Genomic DNA, 17,254 nt, shown 5'->3' on the forward strand with positions numbered 1-17,254 from the left:
AAAGTAAAATACATAGATTATAAACACAAAGTCTGCTTTTTCATTGAGCGTGTTTATGATAGTTTAAACGTTAAACAACCAATTGCCCAAAAGAGTTTAATCTATTAAACGTTGATACATAGCCTTCATTTTTTTCCCCCCATGAAATTGATACTTATGTGAAGAGAATAACACTTGTTAGTGTATGCATCTACAGCACCAAATATACACGTAGGGCAGGCTAATAATGTACACAAGATGGCAGTCTAGTGCAGGGGTGTGCACTTTTTGAAAAAAAAAACTTGTCCAAGGACAAAATGCTAGAAAATTGTACTTGCCCTTCTTAGCACACACAAAAAAGTAGAAAAGTAGAACTTGTAAAATTCTGGTTTTATTTAACAGTGAACACAATCAATCAATTAGTAATTAACAGGGCGGATCTAAATAAAAACTATTTATCCAATGGGCATAACAAAGTACAACAGCAAATCTTCTTGTCCCGGGTGTCGGGAGAAATTGCACACCCCTGCTAGCTTTTGATAAGGCAAGGCTCTTTGTACCAGCAGATTAAACTGTGTTGTGTGAGGGCTCTCGACATTGCACACACAGAGCCTGAAGGTCAATTTGGATGTACGGCCACAAGAGAAGAGTTCCTTGAAATTATAACTGGCAGAAAAGGGCAGCAACGTTCCTACATTTCCCACTGCATAAAAATAAAATGAGGAAAAAGGGACAAAAGACATGGCACGTTGGCTAGTGTACACACTTATTTATAAACCATCTGTGTACTTTTTATGAAAATCACAGGCTGTCTACAGACTACACACTATAGCATAAGAGCCACAATTCTTCACTTCTCTCGAGCTTTTTCTCTCTGTACCACGATTGATTTAAAACAGCTGGATGACAGGTAGGTGAGGGCACACACAAGACTGAAAGGGATACTTTAGATCTACATGATTATATTTTCCCCATTGATTTAAGCTTAGATCAATAATTACTATGCATACAAACTATTCCAGAAACAACTGGCATCTAAAAGCATAACTTCTGTTGCCATGGTTGCAGAGGTGGCAGGAGTCACAGCTGCACAGCCCCAGTGGTCATTTCCTCATTTTAACGTAGCAGCCTCCGTGGTTGAAAAAAAGAGACATCAGTTAGCAAGCCTAATAAGTAATGATCTAAGCATAAAAATGAATGCAGTAAAACTCCAAACAGCCTCACTAACCTGTCCTGTTGTCATAGCTAATGTGAAAACAAGTCATACAAACTTATTCCACATTTAAAATGTGATTATCCAATTAAATTCAATATTTCCGAACGCTCCCTGGTGCCAGGAGATGCATATCTCAAGGGTTCTATCCTGGTTACATAAATGCATTTGAAATGAAAATTTTAAAATGAAATAGGAGGTTTTACTGTCGGTAATTAACAGGTAGGGAAATAAAAGTGGTCAACATGTAGATGGTACTGTATATCCCTTTAAGACAGTGAAACGTAGGAAAAGCGGGTGTACCATGGTGTACTGCTGGGGAGGAGAGACTGGAAGGAGGACCTGGGGACAGGAGCTTGAGTACTGCATAGTCTGTGGAGCTGGGACAGGCTGTGGTGAGGGGGTGGAAAGAGAAAGAAACAGGGTTACCACAAAAACATCTTATTTGACATCACAGGGTTACAGACCCACTGCATAGCAGTTTGAGCTGCTAAGCTGAGATGCAAGTCTAAAACCACACAAGAGGTTCATTTTCATCTTAAATTTTACCAGAGCAGAGTCGTTACTGCAGTGTGGATTGCATTTTGGCATCTCTGCGTTTCCATATAAAGAGTTTTGTTTTCAGGCAATTTTCAACGACTCTTTCTGCCACCCACAGAGAGAGAAGTGTCTTTCTTTTCCCTGCTCATTCACTCCTCAGCCCACAGGTGACATTATTAAGAGAGCTGGGGGTGACTCACCTGGCCCATCATGTGATTGCCGAGGGGAGGTTGCTGTGGAGTGGGCAGGAGGCCAGTCTGCTGATGCGTCTGCCCTTGTGCTTGTTGAGAGGGGCACGGCAAGAGGCTTCTCCCGGTTTGGGGAGCTTGTGGTTGACTACACAGATCCAGGGTGCCCATTGGGAGACCTGAAAGAAAGTAATAACGTAAAGCTTATGATTTTAAATGTTCTCCCTCATGATTTTCGATAATTCACGGCAAGACCATGTTGACAGTAAATTGCATTTTTCAATACAGTCAGCACTCACATATCCAACCCTATAAAATATGGACTTCAGTGACGGTTAAACCCGTGCAGCGCATATCTGATTATTTCATTTTGGCCTGTTCCAACCCTTGTATCTTTTTTGTGTTCCCTGAAAAACAGACAATATCAAAAATACATTTCTGAATGAACTGTGTTTTAAGTAGGCTTCCATTTAGATATGCTGTATTGGTTTTGTTGCTACGGTACTATATTTAAGACAAGTTCTATTTTAATTCAGAACGCTATGATTCTGGAAATATATTTCTGTTATATTACTCAGTCTACCATCTGCCTAAAAAATTAATTTAAAAAAAACAAAAAAAAAAAACAACTATCGCTATGTGTATTCAATTATGGATTGTTTTATTTGTTTTACTTTTGGATGTGTTGGAATGGTAACATTAACATGTGTTTCTATAAACCTGCCCTTCCTGTCTGAGTAGATGAGTTTAAGTTCTGAAGAGTTCAAGATTTCTGAAGACTGAGAGAAGGCCGTCAGGATCGGTCAGTGCTGATTAATAGTTGACTTAATTAAAAAAAAATCACATTTTGATCTGAGGTAGTAATTCCGATTTTAAAAGGAGAGTAAAAACGACTTGCATCTCTAGTAAAGGGGTCTGCTTCCTTGGGTTTTTCAATTTTAACTACTGTATAATGAAGGGAACGTTATTAAAATGTGTGAACCAATTAAAACACATACTGCTTTTCAAAAGGTCACTCTGAGAACATTTCCTGTAACCAAGGATTCAAGTCGGATCCGATAGAATGATTTGTTCCAAAACGGGAAATCAATTTCTGGAATTCTAGGAACATACATTTTACTGCATTTTGACCTCAAGACACTGTCCCTAAGAGACAGTTAGTCTTGATCCTAGAAACAGCCAGGATTTCTCTGGCTCAGCACTCTAAAAACCCCATCCCTCAGCCTTTTCAATCTGGTCACTGTGCTTACTTCTCAGTTTCACAGGCAATGCTGGCTGCTGGCTTGGAAGAAAGCTCACTGGTTGTAAAACAAAATCCACAAGCAGTCTGACTCCAACTAAGTGCATCCTTCTGATTAGCATTTTACAACATATCCATCCACCTAATTTACTTTGATGAAAGATCTACTCTCCAAGCAAGCAATGCATGGGCAAGGAAGGAAGCAGTTCAGTCTCCATGCTTCAAGCCTGCCCTGGACAGGAGGGAGCACCCTTTCCCTCAGGGGGTGAGGGAGGGTGCAGTTAGGTCTCCATGCCTCAAGCCTGCCCTGGACTGGAGGGGTGAAAGCTGTTTTCAGAGCCCATCTAATCCTCTCTTTTTGATACTGCCTGTCAAGACCAGTTAGACAAGGGTAACAAAACACTACGATAAATCCATTTAAAAAAAAAAAAAAAAAAAGAAAAGCTTAAAACTGTGATAATTAAGACTAAACCCTTAAGATACATTCTTAAACTGCTAGAACAAATTGAGTTCCTGGAAGCTTTTTTTTCCTGTACACATGCTTTAGACACATGTGCTGTATGCATATCAAACAGCTGAACTGTTTGTAATTAAACGTTGTATTCCGATACGTGGGCTGCTGCAGAAAGGACCAATAAATAACCTCAAGACAAACAGTACCCAAAAATACCTTGTCGGTTTATGCAGACTAAAATAAAATGTGCACGCAGTGTAAAGGCGATATTGAGACGGATGTTTGTTCAGCTGTTTAGCTGGATCTGTTAATGCAGGATCATCAGGATTCTGTGCAATGTCTCTTAAAAAGGGGAGAAATAATTGTGTTGCAATTTCTAGACAGCAGCATGCCTTGCTCTTTCCAAACCCACGCAACAAGCCATTCCATTAAGAGCGTGAAAATGTGCAGCATTAAAAGGCTATAATATTCAGTTGGTTTGTAATTACAGTTATGGTCAAAGGTTTTGCATTGCCTAGAATTTTAGGATTGAGATATAATAAACGAAAAAATGATCTTTTATTGTGTAGATCATCATGTCAAAGAAACTACAAAATTATACTGCAAAAGTCTACCGGAATCCATAATAGTAGTACAGCATTTCATGTAAGATTTCAAAATGTCACATTTTTCTATTTGTCAGTTTTCTGTTAAGTGTAATTCAATATGTTAAACGGAACAATATTCAGCAGGTTTAATTAGACTTTAAACTTAGTTAATTCTATAGGGTGATGCAAAACATTTGGCCATAGCTGTAATAGGAACTTCACTTATATACTAAATACTGAATTTGAAATAAACTGGCCTACACTGTACACCTTGGCTAACACCTGTATTTGCCCTGCATAATAAAAATGGGGCAAGGTTGCAACTTCTTAAGAAAAAAAATGGATTTCAAACATTTGGTTAACACTGCTAAGAATAACCACATATGTACATGGTATGTGGCTAATGTTTCAACTCTTAACCATCAACACCCCTATTATGGATTAAATGTTTTCAGTTCACGTTCATACATGTGTGGCGTGACTGGATGAGACCTATGCAGAAGGAGAAGCAGGAGGAATGTCTCTGCGCCCACCTGTCCGGGAGAACCTGCAGCCGGTCGGCTCCCCCTTGCCGCTGCCGATGCTGTCTCCACGGGTGAGGATGGAGATGCCGCTGAAGCTGCTGGCCTTGGTGACGGGGGGCCGCAAGGTGCGGCTGGAGCTGTCCGAGTCCGTGCTGCTCCAGGGCCGCGGATCCAGGCACTTGAGCTCGCCGTCTATGCTGCTCTGCCGGCTGCTGGAGGCCCGGCTAGAGCTCTCCCTGTTCCCCCTGGGTGGAGAGATGGAGCACACACTCAAATAGAGGGTCTGGCACACTCACACAGGTACACGCAAACAGCTCACTTGTTCAATGGGTCTTTCATTCCATTCCGTACATGGACCTTGCAATTGTGTAATTGAACTGAGGTGCTCTGTTAAGTCATAACAGAACAAGGTCCTGGACTGGACTGGATTGGACTGGACTGGACTGGACTGGAGGAGCCACAAGTGAAAACCACAGATCTAGGGCTTGTAGTAACCAAGACCCTGATCATTTAAATCGGAATCTTTCTAGGAACTTGAGGTTTGAATAAATAATTAATTAAGGACCTGGTTGGAATTAGCTAGAAGTAAAGAAAGTACCAACAGTCTACAAGTTTACAGTGATCTAGTCCAATAAAGTTTTCAAATTAACACACGTGACCTGCAAAGCATATGTTGCCATAAATTAAATTCAGATACTTCCAAGACAATACATTTCAAAACTGGTTAAAACTTAATGTCTCAGTTTTCATAACTTACAGCAGTTGATTAAAAAAGTATTAGGCTGTATACAATATATACACTAGGTAAGCAAACTGAATGCAATTTCCAATTACATTATTCACTTGACTTGCCTATACTAGCAACTGATGTCATTCTGATCATCTCAAACTATTACTGTACAAGAAGTCTGGCAAGAATGAACCATTTATATTAACAAAAACAAAACATACAACCTCCAAACCTCATTTTTCAAAAAGGAAATCAACCATTTAAGGATGTAAAGCCATCTATGCATTTCTTTATTCAAACCCAGACTGATTTCAAAAGCCGACAGAGTAGCCTGGGGTTTATAAAGTAGCACATGCTCAAGGGGAATGAGTAATAAAGGTATTAAATTAAAATCCTGCACGTAGAGTAGAAGATTTCAAATCAACTGGAGAAGTATGATGGCCACCCAAACTGTTTTTATATATTTCATTCATTTAACTTAATACCCCAAAGGATATATTTTGTTAATTATGCTTCAGTATTTTGGAATGGATTAACAAAACAGTCTTTGACTAATAAATCTTCACAGATCAGAATAAGCATTACAAGGTATAAGCATTACAATTGACTTAAGCAGTCAAAAAAAAGTTTAATTCATCTAGTTATTAATCTACAGAACCCAGTATCAGTTCTATTTGCCTACCGTGGAGTGTTTGTTAAACTACAGAGTTGTTTGCATGCACACAAAAGGATTACAAATCTAACTTATTTCCATAAATTTTAAAAAAAGTACTGACCTCATGAACAAGTTAATTTCCTTTCGCAAAAACATATTGTACTGGACTGTGTCTTAGATTTTGTTGGTTTTGTTTTTAAAAAGCAGGTTGTAGTAACCAGCAGCCACAGAGTATAAATAAAACAGCAGATCAAAAACAGCCATGCAGTTTAATAAAAAAAAAATAAATAATGAACAAGTGGTTTCCAAGATATAGCCTTCAATAGCTAAGCCAATCACACATCAGTTACTGTAGAAAATGTCCATGCAAAGTTTTAATAACAGTTACAACTGTTTGATGGTTAAACTCAAGTTAATGCAATATGCATGATCATGGGATGCTAAGATATTTGCCCAGTACAAAAACGACTCACATTTAGCGAAAAAACACATTACAAAAGAGCAAATGATGATGTTAAATTCGGGCGGGTAATAGCAACACAGTCAAACCCATCTCACTCTAAAAATCTGCAAAGTTGCAATTCAACCACTGCCTTCTTATACATCTTGCATACTCAGCTGTTTCAAAAACCAATCCTGAACCTGTCAACACAGCCAGTGAAGTATTTCAGAGCATTTTACAGCACCAGGGAAGAAGCTTTTGATGCAATTCAGGGTAAATCCCTAATGCTGTAAAATGCTCTAGAAAAAAAAAAAAAAAAAAAACCACAGCAGTGACTGTTCCCACCGAAATACAGGATGAGCAAATCAAACCCTAAGTTATCTCACAATACTATTATGTAAATTCATGTTGAATGCACGTTATCTGACAAGCCTTAATATTTAATTTATCCTCCAGACACCCGACCTTATATATGGTTTTATTTTGATTATATACATGGACCTCCTGTTCTGCTTGTAAAAGTTCTTTATATGATAGGACCCAATTACTTTGGTGCATTTCAAGGACTTCCCATATCGATATGAAACAAAAGGAAATGGGCTTTCTATTATGTTTTGATGCACACTACAGCGCTATGATTTTGTCAGATCCTTGACACACAATAGAATACGGATACACATACTAGAAAAAAAGGAGCACGGATTTTAAAATGAGCAGCTCAAACCAGAACCCTCAAGACTTCATTAAAAATCGATAGCCCTGCCTTCCAGCACTGTATGAATTATAGTATAATAAAGAACCTGCAATGCATTGGGCTTGAAACTAGCCCTGCAACCCCCCAGTCCTGGGTTTCAGAACTTTCCTTGTTTAGCTATACATTTGGCTAGCTCTATCACTTAATGTACTGAATTGAAGGTATTTCTGAAGGCCTGGGTGTAGGGCTAGTGCGAGTTTCAAGACCTGTTTATTTAAGGGAGTAGTTAATAGAATATAAAACAAATAGAAGAAATACGATATATGCGGTAATGATGGAGGCTAATATTTAACAAGCAGCCATGCACGGGCGGGACAAAACAACAACAAAAAAGAAAACCACCAAATTTTCAAGCAGACTGGATTGGCAACAACACACAGGTACCTAAAAATCTGCCTCCTTTTTTGAGAAGCAGAAGAAAAGCCTTCTTTGGAGAGTCTGTTGGTTACATTAGAGAAAAGGGCATTACGTTGGGAAACAACTCCGCTTTCTTAAATAAACAAATAGAAATAATAAAAAAAAGAAGAAGAAATTGGTCACTTTGGTTTCAAGATCCATTCATACATTTCTATAAAAAGCATGTTAAGGGGAAGAAGAAACAAATCACCCAAAACAGAATTCATATAAAAAGACCACATTCAGTCCATTGGCGGCCACACGAAATGCTTTAGTTTTAACATTTATTGTGTTCTAGGTGTATTGTTCTATTCCTTTATAACACGTTTCACGGATGTATTCTTTCTGATGTACAATGGATCTTTAAAACCAAAATGTTTCCCAAATAAATTTCCAGATACAAAAAGATGCAGTTTAAGCACTGGAATGAAGCCTTACCTGCTGTCGTTGATGTATCCATTTTGCGAGGACTGAAAAGAAAAGAAAACCTGTAAATTATTACGAGTTTATCCATGGTTTCCATCGTTTTTGCTGTCCAATCTATACCCAGGACCACAATACTGTATGTCTGCCACTTCCATTACATCTTCAAATACATTGATTTATGCAGTAGAGAAATCAGAGGGGTGTAAATCTGTTACATTGAGTCAAGGGAGAAAGCTGTAAATTATTGAGAGATTTATATCCTGTGGAACCTAGATCTGAGTATAATGATAAGCAATAGTTTACAAAGCTGTGGCCTTTTTTTTTTAAATTTAGTAGTCACCAATTGATTTTACCCAGTTTTTCTCCCAATTTGATATATCCAATTGTATTTTAAGCACAGCTCACCGCTTCCACCCCTGCGCTGACTCGGGAGGGCGAAAACGAACACACGCTGTCCTCCGAAGCGTGTGCTGTTAGCCGACCGCTTTTTTTCACTCTGCAGGCCCACTATGCAGCCAACCGAGAGCTACAGCGTCAGAAAACAACGCAGCTCTGGGCAGCTTACAGGCAAGCCAGCAGGTGCCTGGCCAGACTACAGAGGTCGCTGGTGCGCGAAGGACACCCTGGCCGACCTAAATCCTTGCCGCCCGGGCAGTGCTCGGCCAATTGTGCATCGCCCCCTGGGAACTCCCGTCCACGGTCGGCAGTGGAATAGCCTGGACTCAAACTGGCGACCTCCAGGCTATAGGGCGCATCCTGCACTCCACGAGGAGCGCCTTTACCGGATGCGCCACTCGGGAGCCCAGCTGTGGACAACTTCTAACGTCGTAATTAGCTATAAAACACCACAGCACATTCCAAGTTCCGACACATTCAGACTTACTTCCCGAGCGAATATGCGGTCTCTAACTCTCTGGTACTCCTCTTCTCTCTCTTCTATCGATTTACTTCTCCTGCCATCCTGTAGCGGGACTCTGATCTGTTAAAAAGAAAACCAAGTGAGCTTGTCAGCCTGCCATCTTCTCCCAGCCTAGAACCAAGCCTGCAGTCACAGCAACCTGGCCCTGCAGTTACTGTCTGAATGCAAGCACAGGAAGCACCATGGTGTTTGAGGTGCTGCCCTTTCAGATCAGACAGTCAGATGTCAATTCTAGGTCTACTTTGTGGACAACGAAAATATCACGTCCAGTTTTTAACTCTTCAATTCTCCATCTCTTATAAAATGGAACGCAAGACAGTCCTAGAAATAAGATTAAAGGGGAATCCATCCTATAATATCTGTAATTCAAATCACAATGGAGACAGATCCTGCTCTCTGATTGGCTGACAGGGTATATGTGTTCTTTATTACCAATACCAATAATGAAAAACATGTACAGAATCAAAAATGTCAATATTCATAGCTTATTCATATCTTTAAATGTATATGCATGTGCTCTGTTGGTAATGTAATTTTATACATTGAAATTAATAGACAGACACACACACTGTACTATGTAATTGTATGTATACATATAAATACTCCCACCCACACTCATTCTATACATGGACAAACCCTATTAAACCATGTGGGAACAATAAAAAAAGGATCCATTCACCTGGTTATCATCCTTATCAATACTGGCGTCATCTCTCTTCAGAATAAATTTCTTTTGGAAATCCATGTTCCTCTCATCTTTGATATGCTCAGAAAACCTCTGCTCGGGGCTGCAAGAAAGAAAGAAATATTTAACCACTGGAACTATGCTTTAAAAGTGTCCCTGCTTTGATGACTAACTCCAGTTAGCAACTAATTGGTGTTGCATGACGAAAGCAGTCATAGCTATTACATGTAGACCAGTCGATTTGACGTAGTGATGTGGGATGGAAGAGAGGCAGATATGATTTCACTCAATAAAATGTTCTCAGTTGAAAAAAAGAAAAAAACAAGACAATCATGAGAAGATACACTGGGAAAGAGAGGAGCTTGTTTGGTCCATCAAGACTCTTGCTAGCACACCAAGCAGAAGAGAATTGTTTTTTGTTCCTCGTGTTTTAGACACTTCACTACTAGGCTATTCCATGCATTTATAAAAAAACTTTTACTAAAAAGTTGTACTCCAGGTGTGCCCAATCAAGTAGTGACATGGATTAACTGTATTTATACAATTTAGGATTTTATAAACTTCAAATCACCTTTTTTTTTTTTAGGCTGAAGAGGTTGAATTATTTTATCGCGTCCTCACAGCTCACGCCATTAAGACATGAGATTAACTCACATGCGGGTGTTGCCGGTCTTGTTGATAATGACGGCTTTTCCAGTTTGGTCGACATTGTGATCCATGCCGAAGTAAGCAGCAACCCGGTGCAACAGCATGCGGTGATAGGAGGTCATCTGAGGAAACTTCTTGTACTGATTACTGAGGACGGAAAGAAAAAGCAGGAGAGTCACCCCCCCCATGCCAGTCTTTATTGTTTAAATCAACATGAACGTTTGCAAAGCAAAATCCTATCCATTTATGAGAAGCATTGCAAAAAAATCACTAGCAAGAAACTACGAGCTCAATATTAAGATAGACTTAAGAAGATCCGTTATTATTATTAGTTTATTTAGCAGACGCCTTTATCCAAGACGACTTACAGAGACTAGGGTGTGTGAACTATGCATCAGCTGCAGAGTCACTTACAACTACGTCTCACCCGAAAGACGGAGCACAAGGAGGTTAAGTTACTTGCTCAGGGTCACACAATGAGTCAGTGGCTGAGGTGGGATTTGAACTTGGGACCTCCTGGTTACAAGCCCGGTTCTTTAACCACTGGACCACACAGCCTCCGTTAAATAGCTATGCACTTCTTGCTGGGTATAACTTATAGAATTGTGAACTCATAAACAAAACCGACTTACTTGTTATCATTGATAAATTCTAGAATATCCTGTTCCAGTTTTAGCAGCATCATTCTATCCCTATTTGGGGTGGGGGGGACAACAAGAGACAACCAAGTTAAAATTATAAGCAGATAAATTGGCGTGTGAAAAAGACATTGAACGTGCAACGATTACCTTGGATTGTTCTTCAACGTATTCACCAGGAACTCGTGCACATCTATTCCTGTTGAATCTGTATACTCCTGGCTGGAGTCTGTAAAAAAATATAGAATCCGGTCAGTATACCGTTTATTTTTTCTGGCTGACGTTTTTTGCTTTTTCCCGGATTAGGAGCTGCCTCTATTTCACAGCTTAAAATAAATTACTACAGTATGCTATGTGTTCGATCAGCATTGGTTTGAGCTAACAAAATTAGAGGGGCCGTGTCAAGATGGCGTTACCTCGCGACAGCATTTTCTTGGGACCCTTCTCTTTATTCTTATCTTTTTCCTCCTTCTCCGACTCTTCTTTGGATGATTTCTCTTCCTCTTTATCAGACGGACAGCTGATGTGTAATTGAATAATGTCCTTTAAGGCAGCAGAAAGCAGGAAGATGTTAAAAGGATGGGGAAAATACTTGCTGCACTGCAGTTTAAGCCATTCCAGGTTTAAAGATGAACTAAATTGTATACCTCAAGTTCATGCCCTCATTGGTGATGTTAGTCTTGTGCTAGGTGAATCTTGCGATGCCGTAGAGCAATTTAGCTATCTATCTATCTATATATATCAGTCCTAAAATTCTAGATGATGCAAAACTTTTGGCTAGAGCTGTAGTTTCCCTAATTTTCCAGAAGTACGCAACGTTACCTTAGTTAAGCTAACTGGGGTCTATGGAGCTAGCTGCAAGTCTAAAACGAAGGAGATAAAACTATATGAAACTGTAGTCAAGACAAATTTGTACGAGTTCCTATTAATGCCATTCAGATGCTTCCAATGGATGCTGTTCTATATCTTCCCTACCCTACCATTTCAGTGAAGTAAACTTGCATTAGCACACAAGGAGACATAAGGTCTTTGCTGTGTACCCATGGCATAATTGTGCCAGTGCTATTGCCCAGCAGGGGGGTGGGTAGACAGAGACTAACCTGTGTTTCCTGAGGCCCGTCCCCAGTGAAGGGGCTGGAAGACTCTTCACACACTGCAAGGCTTCGCACCAGCTTTAACTTTGCATTAGACTGGCCAAAAAGAAAATAAAATACAAAAAAAATCAAATCAAAATGACTAGCGTCAAGTTCCCATCCAATCTACATATCGAAATACTATAGCAGCTTGTCCTTTAGCACGAGCTTAGTTTATTTTTGCAAGGCCATGTGGTAGATAAAAAAGGAAATCACATACAAATGCATACAGATGTACAGTTGAATGCAAGCGGAGAAGATGGACACAGGCAACATTATCAGGACAGTACCTTGGCTCTTTTCCTGCTGTGTCCATGGTTTTGGGTTCGCCGCTACACGGAATAGAAATGAACTCATCAGTTGGAGAAACAAAGCTACACAGACAATAGAGACAGAGGGTGGGTCCTAAACACACCACCAAAGGAAATACATATTACAGGACGTTTCCTTTGTTGTTTCAGGTGGACAGGAACACGTGCAGTGGTGATGGCAGTGCTTGTAGTGCAGTAGAGGCTTTCTGTGAAATAGCCCATTCATATTGCAGATGGCCCATTCATATTGCAGATCCATATTAAAACATATCTCTGTGGCGTCCCTGAAGTGTCTTGAGCATATTAATGAATCTGTTCATTACAGATTTGCCTGTATAAATAAAATATTTTCTAGTATTGTTAATCTTGTGCTATGCATGATCTCTACAGCACTCATGCTGAAATATGTCCGACAATAGCTCTTGCTACTGTCAGATCAATATTCTTTATAGAAAGTTCTCAGAAATCAGGGGGGATCAAGGAACATGCAACGCTGCAGAATGTTCTTTACAGCAAGTGATGCGAAAGCGATTCGCTGAACAACGACAGCTGCAATAAAAAAAACTTTGCCATATAAATATAATTAACTACAAAAGCAGCAAGACAATCACTGCTCAAACCACACACCACCCACACTGCTGTACCCGGTGAGTCACTGATATACAGGCAGCACGTCAAAGCTCATTGCAGGGGTTAGGTGGAGCCCTGGGTTTCAATGCACTGCAGTGCTGTTTTTTTTGGAGGTTCAAATGCAGAACTGGTCACCAGTTAAAGGAGTCTGAAGGTCCCACGCTAATAAGTAAAAAGAACATTGATTTTTTTTTTTACATACTAACAAATCACCATAAAGGGTCCGCAAGTTTAACTGTCCGCTGTTTATTGTGCAGAACCTTTAAACTAATCTCATGTTTCAGCCACTAAATTCATTCAGTAGGTTTATTAATTTGCCGTGTTACTTGAAGTGCTTATTTTTGTACATTATCTATTGTTTACTAAATGGGATCCCTGCTTTACCAATTTCAGCAAGTTAGTTTTACTTTTTCATAGCATGTACGGAGCTCGAATATTGTGCTTTTTATTGTTAATTTGGTAAAATGAACGTCAGTGACACGCATACCCTGCCACAGCTGTAAATACAAGTAGAGATAATAATATTTTTTAAAAAAAAAGAGATTACTGTGACCTGCATGCATTCAATGCATGTAAAAATATATTAACTTGTGCAAAAAGATCTAAGCCAGTTTCAACCCATTTGCACTAGTGGTTCTCTTGGAATGCGTGTGTACAGATAGAGATATGCATGTAGGGTTTTGTTTGCTGCTGTTCCTCACCTGTGGGTCTAGCTGTGCATTGGCCTCGTCAACCTCCTTCTCCATCCCCTCCTTGCTGGGAGAGTGGCTGAGGAGCTTGTTCTTGTTGACCAACTCCTCCACCAGCATCTTCTCAGACTCCTTCATGATGTCCAGGGTTTCTTGGGTGCTGTTGTTGCTGGACATCTTCCACACTCAGGGGAGAAGGAAGGAGGAAGGAAGGAAAAAAAGGAAGGTACTTGGAAAGGATGCCAAAGCTATGGAGGTAAATGTTGAAAAAGTTTTAAAATTACAGTAGTTATTCCAGGCATTGAGCATCCATAACTTTAAAAACACTCAAACTCAGGTAAAACGTAGTCATATGCAAACTTCTCAGCTAGGGCCTTCTTCAATGTGAGCATTACCTGCAAGATAACTGACCTAATGGCAAATACTGGTGCAATATAAACATGTTTTAGAAACAGGTTTTAGGGTTTTTGTGCAAGATTGCACAAAGACGCAAGGATGGATCGCTGTTGTTGATTGGGCTAATTTACCATTCAAAATAAAACGAGTGAAGAAACAGCTGCTTGGATTTGTGATGATTGTTGCTTTTGTGAGACTCTGTGGAGAACAGCAATCACCACCAATCCCAGCAGCTGTCTCGTCAGTTGTTTCACTTGGAATGGTAAATTAGCCCAATCAACACCAATGACCCTCACCTGTGGAGAGCTTACCCAGATAATAGAATAAAACAGGTTTGTGCTGCTCTAATCAGATAATCACCTGTTGAACCAGAAACCGCAATTAAAAACTGATTCAGATTGATGAAAGACTTTGCCCTCTTTTGATGAGGATTGTCTCGGGTCGATTAAGTTAAAAGACTGGAGATGAGGCAGAAGACCGTACCTGGAGCGCGAAACTCTGATGCAATGAATCAAATCTCACGTAAGATTCCAGGAACTGGCTACAACAGACTCCTTTGCAGAGCGACGGTTAAATTGCATTCCATATTTTGAAAAGCCTGGTGAAGCCGCTGTGATGAAAAGATCACTCCTCAGGCATTCTCTCCCTTCCAGGCAAACTCTGTGGAGGAAGAAAAAGAAAGCCAAATTTAGGATGGTTAACTTCAAAACAATAATAAATCTAAGCAATCCTAACATATCTCCTACCATGACTATAATTGCAAAATTAGAGCCATTTGTATCACGAGGAAGCAGAGCAAGTTGGCACCTGTAAAGGTATTGCGGTCTAATCATTTGATCCTAACATTGGCGGACTGAAATACTGACACCATTTCATTTAAACAGTATATATGGGTCCTGCTTAAAAACACACCAAGAGACCCCCACACAGGGAGGAGCTAACAGATCCTATCACCATTCAGATCAATTGAACAGGCCCCATTAAGTGTGGCATTCGCACATACAGACGAAAGAACATCCACAGATTGACTCTCAAGAACTTGTGCCAAGGACTGTCCTTACCAAGGCTCATCGCAGCAAAGTTCATCACACTGGCAATATGCAATTAACTAGTTCTGTGCCCCACGTCCCTTTGATTTGATAACCGAGCTAACATACAGTAGTTGTTTCTGCTTTGACAGTGGGGGGGAGGGGGGGTGGGGACAACAATTTTGACATTGACAGTCAGCGTTGTAACAGGTGCAAGGGCAAATCCAGTGAACTGAACGAGCAATTGTTTGGCTCAACAAGATGTACTTCATTGGTCTATTTTATTGGGTTCTGTCGCTTAACAGCACCCAGATCTGATTGTCATAGTGTATATTAATCATTCACAACAGCTTCTTTATCTTCATCCCTAAGATGTGTTATGTACCACTTGTAGGTTACAACCACTAACTGTGAATAAATCAAACATTTGAGAGGTTTGTCCAAAAAGCTGAATCTACCTTAGATGACTAACCCAACTGCAAGTCAGTAAGTCTTCTCAATCAGAAATGTTAGTGCAGCCATTCCTAGTAAACGTGATTCAATTAGAATTCACATTATGACCCCACACAAAAAGGTGATAGAAAATAAATGATAAATAGAAATTACGCTGAAGAAACAAAAAAAAAAATGTGTGGTTCAAAAACGTAAATTATATAAAAACGCATTTTTAAAAAACGATGAATGATGCATGAATTAAATGCTCATGAATGAGCTCCACTGGCTTTGTTCCTTTCCGATTTCCAGGCATACACTGCGTTGCCATGGAGACAGTGACATCATTCACAGCTGCTGCTCAGTTGAAAAATATATATTAAAAATCTCTCTCTCTCACATAAGGTGCTCCAGTGAGGGAGGGAGGGAGGGAGGGGGGGGGAGAGAGAGAGAGAGAGAGAGAGAGAGCGAGAGAGAGAGAGCGAGAGCGAGAGCGAGAGAGCAGTTAGAGACTCAAAAGCAGAGCATATGCCTTTGTTTTTAGTACTGGATGAAAAGCCAACTTCAGCACAGTAGCAAGGATTACCAAGTGCTGTACAGTGTCCCTGCAATCCTATTAACTTCAGCACGATACACAGAATAACTCACAAATACTTACTGCTCCGATTCAAATATTCACAGTCTTTTTCAGTACACAGCTGTTCCACATGTTTTCCCCTTCTGTGTTTTACATGGTAAGCAAAGAACAATTGAACAGGATTGCTGACAAGCAAGTGTGGGGTAAATAATTTGCATAAAGGATTAAGCAACTGCAGCCTCTAAAAGGGCCACAAAAGGTCTTGTAGTTTTGTTTGCAGTCGGTCCTAAAATCCATACTTATCTGCATTACGCATGCAGTACATACAGTATGTGAAAAGTGCTACACGGGTCAATTTCAGAAGACTGACCAACAGCAAGCCCAAGATTATTACGGTGATTATTACTTGATTCATGCCAAAGCTGCCCGATTCCAGCCTTGCTGAAGCACCCCCAGATCATCACCGATCCTCCACCACATTTCACAGTGGGTGCGAGACACTGTTGCTTGTAGGCCTCTCCAGGTCTCCGTCTAACCACTAGACGACCAGGTGTTGGGCAAAGCTGAAAATTGGACTCATCTGGGGGTGCTTCAGCAAGGCTGGAATCGGGCAGATTTGTCTTTGTGAAGGACGCATGAATCAAGCCAAGTACAAGGTTGTCCTGGAAGAAAACTTGCTTCCTTCTGCTCTGACAATGTTCCCCAACTCTGAGGATTGGTTTTTCCAGCAGGACAATGCTCCATGCCACACAGCCAGGTCAATCAAGGTGTGGATGGAGGACCACCAGATCAAGACCCTGTCATGACCAGCCCAATCTCCAGACCTGAACTCCATTGAAAACCTCTGGAATGTGATCAAGAGGAAGATGGATGGTCACAAGCCATCAAACAAAGCCGAGCTGCTTGGATTTTTGCGCCAGGAGTGGCATAAAGTCACCCAACATCAATGTGAAAGACTGGTGGAGAGCATGCCAAGACGCATGAAAGCTGTGCTTGAAAATCAGGGTTATTCCACCAAATATTGATTTCTGAACTCTTCC

At 40.3% G+C, this 17,254-nt stretch overlaps 1 protein-coding gene across 16 annotated transcripts in view; it reads right to left on the reverse strand.

Moving 5' to 3' along the window:
* LOC117401087 (R3H domain-containing protein 2) overlaps positions 1-17,254 on the reverse strand; it is a 52,390-nt gene that overhangs the window by 12,109 nt on the left and 23,027 nt on the right. For 4 of the 16 annotated variants that reach the window (XM_059011392.1, XM_059011389.1, XM_059011391.1 and 1 more), the window contains exons 2-16: positions 14,661-14,837; positions 13,794-14,029; positions 12,442-12,483; positions 12,119-12,208; positions 11,435-11,561; positions 11,169-11,247; positions 11,013-11,072; positions 10,387-10,527; positions 9,727-9,835; positions 9,012-9,107; positions 8,141-8,190; positions 7,691-7,744; positions 4,735-4,970; positions 1,933-2,099; positions 1,496-1,582 (exon numbers count right to left, since the gene is read on the reverse strand). In XM_059011392.1, coding sequence (XP_058867375.1) covers positions 1,496-1,582; positions 1,933-2,099; positions 4,735-4,970; positions 7,691-7,744; positions 8,141-8,190; positions 9,012-9,107; positions 9,727-9,835; positions 10,387-10,527; positions 11,013-11,072; positions 11,169-11,247; positions 11,435-11,561; positions 12,119-12,208; positions 12,442-12,483; positions 13,794-13,958 — 1,503 coding nt within the window. In that variant the 5' untranslated portion in view covers positions 13,959-14,029; positions 14,661-14,837. The remainder of the gene's footprint in view (positions 1-1,495; positions 1,583-1,932; positions 2,100-4,734; positions 4,971-7,690; positions 7,745-8,140; positions 8,191-9,011; positions 9,108-9,726; positions 9,836-10,386; positions 10,528-11,012; positions 11,073-11,168; positions 11,248-11,434; positions 11,562-12,118; positions 12,209-12,441; positions 12,484-13,793; positions 14,030-14,660; positions 14,838-17,254) is intronic. The other 12 variants (XM_059011394.1, XM_059011393.1, XM_059011401.1 and 9 more) reach the window with 8 other exon arrangements.

This window comes from Acipenser ruthenus, chromosome 42, assembly GCF_902713425.1.
Source record: "Acipenser ruthenus chromosome 42, fAciRut3.2 maternal haplotype, whole genome shotgun sequence".
Classification (NCBI taxonomy): domain Eukaryota; kingdom Metazoa; phylum Chordata; class Actinopteri; order Acipenseriformes; family Acipenseridae; genus Acipenser; species Acipenser ruthenus.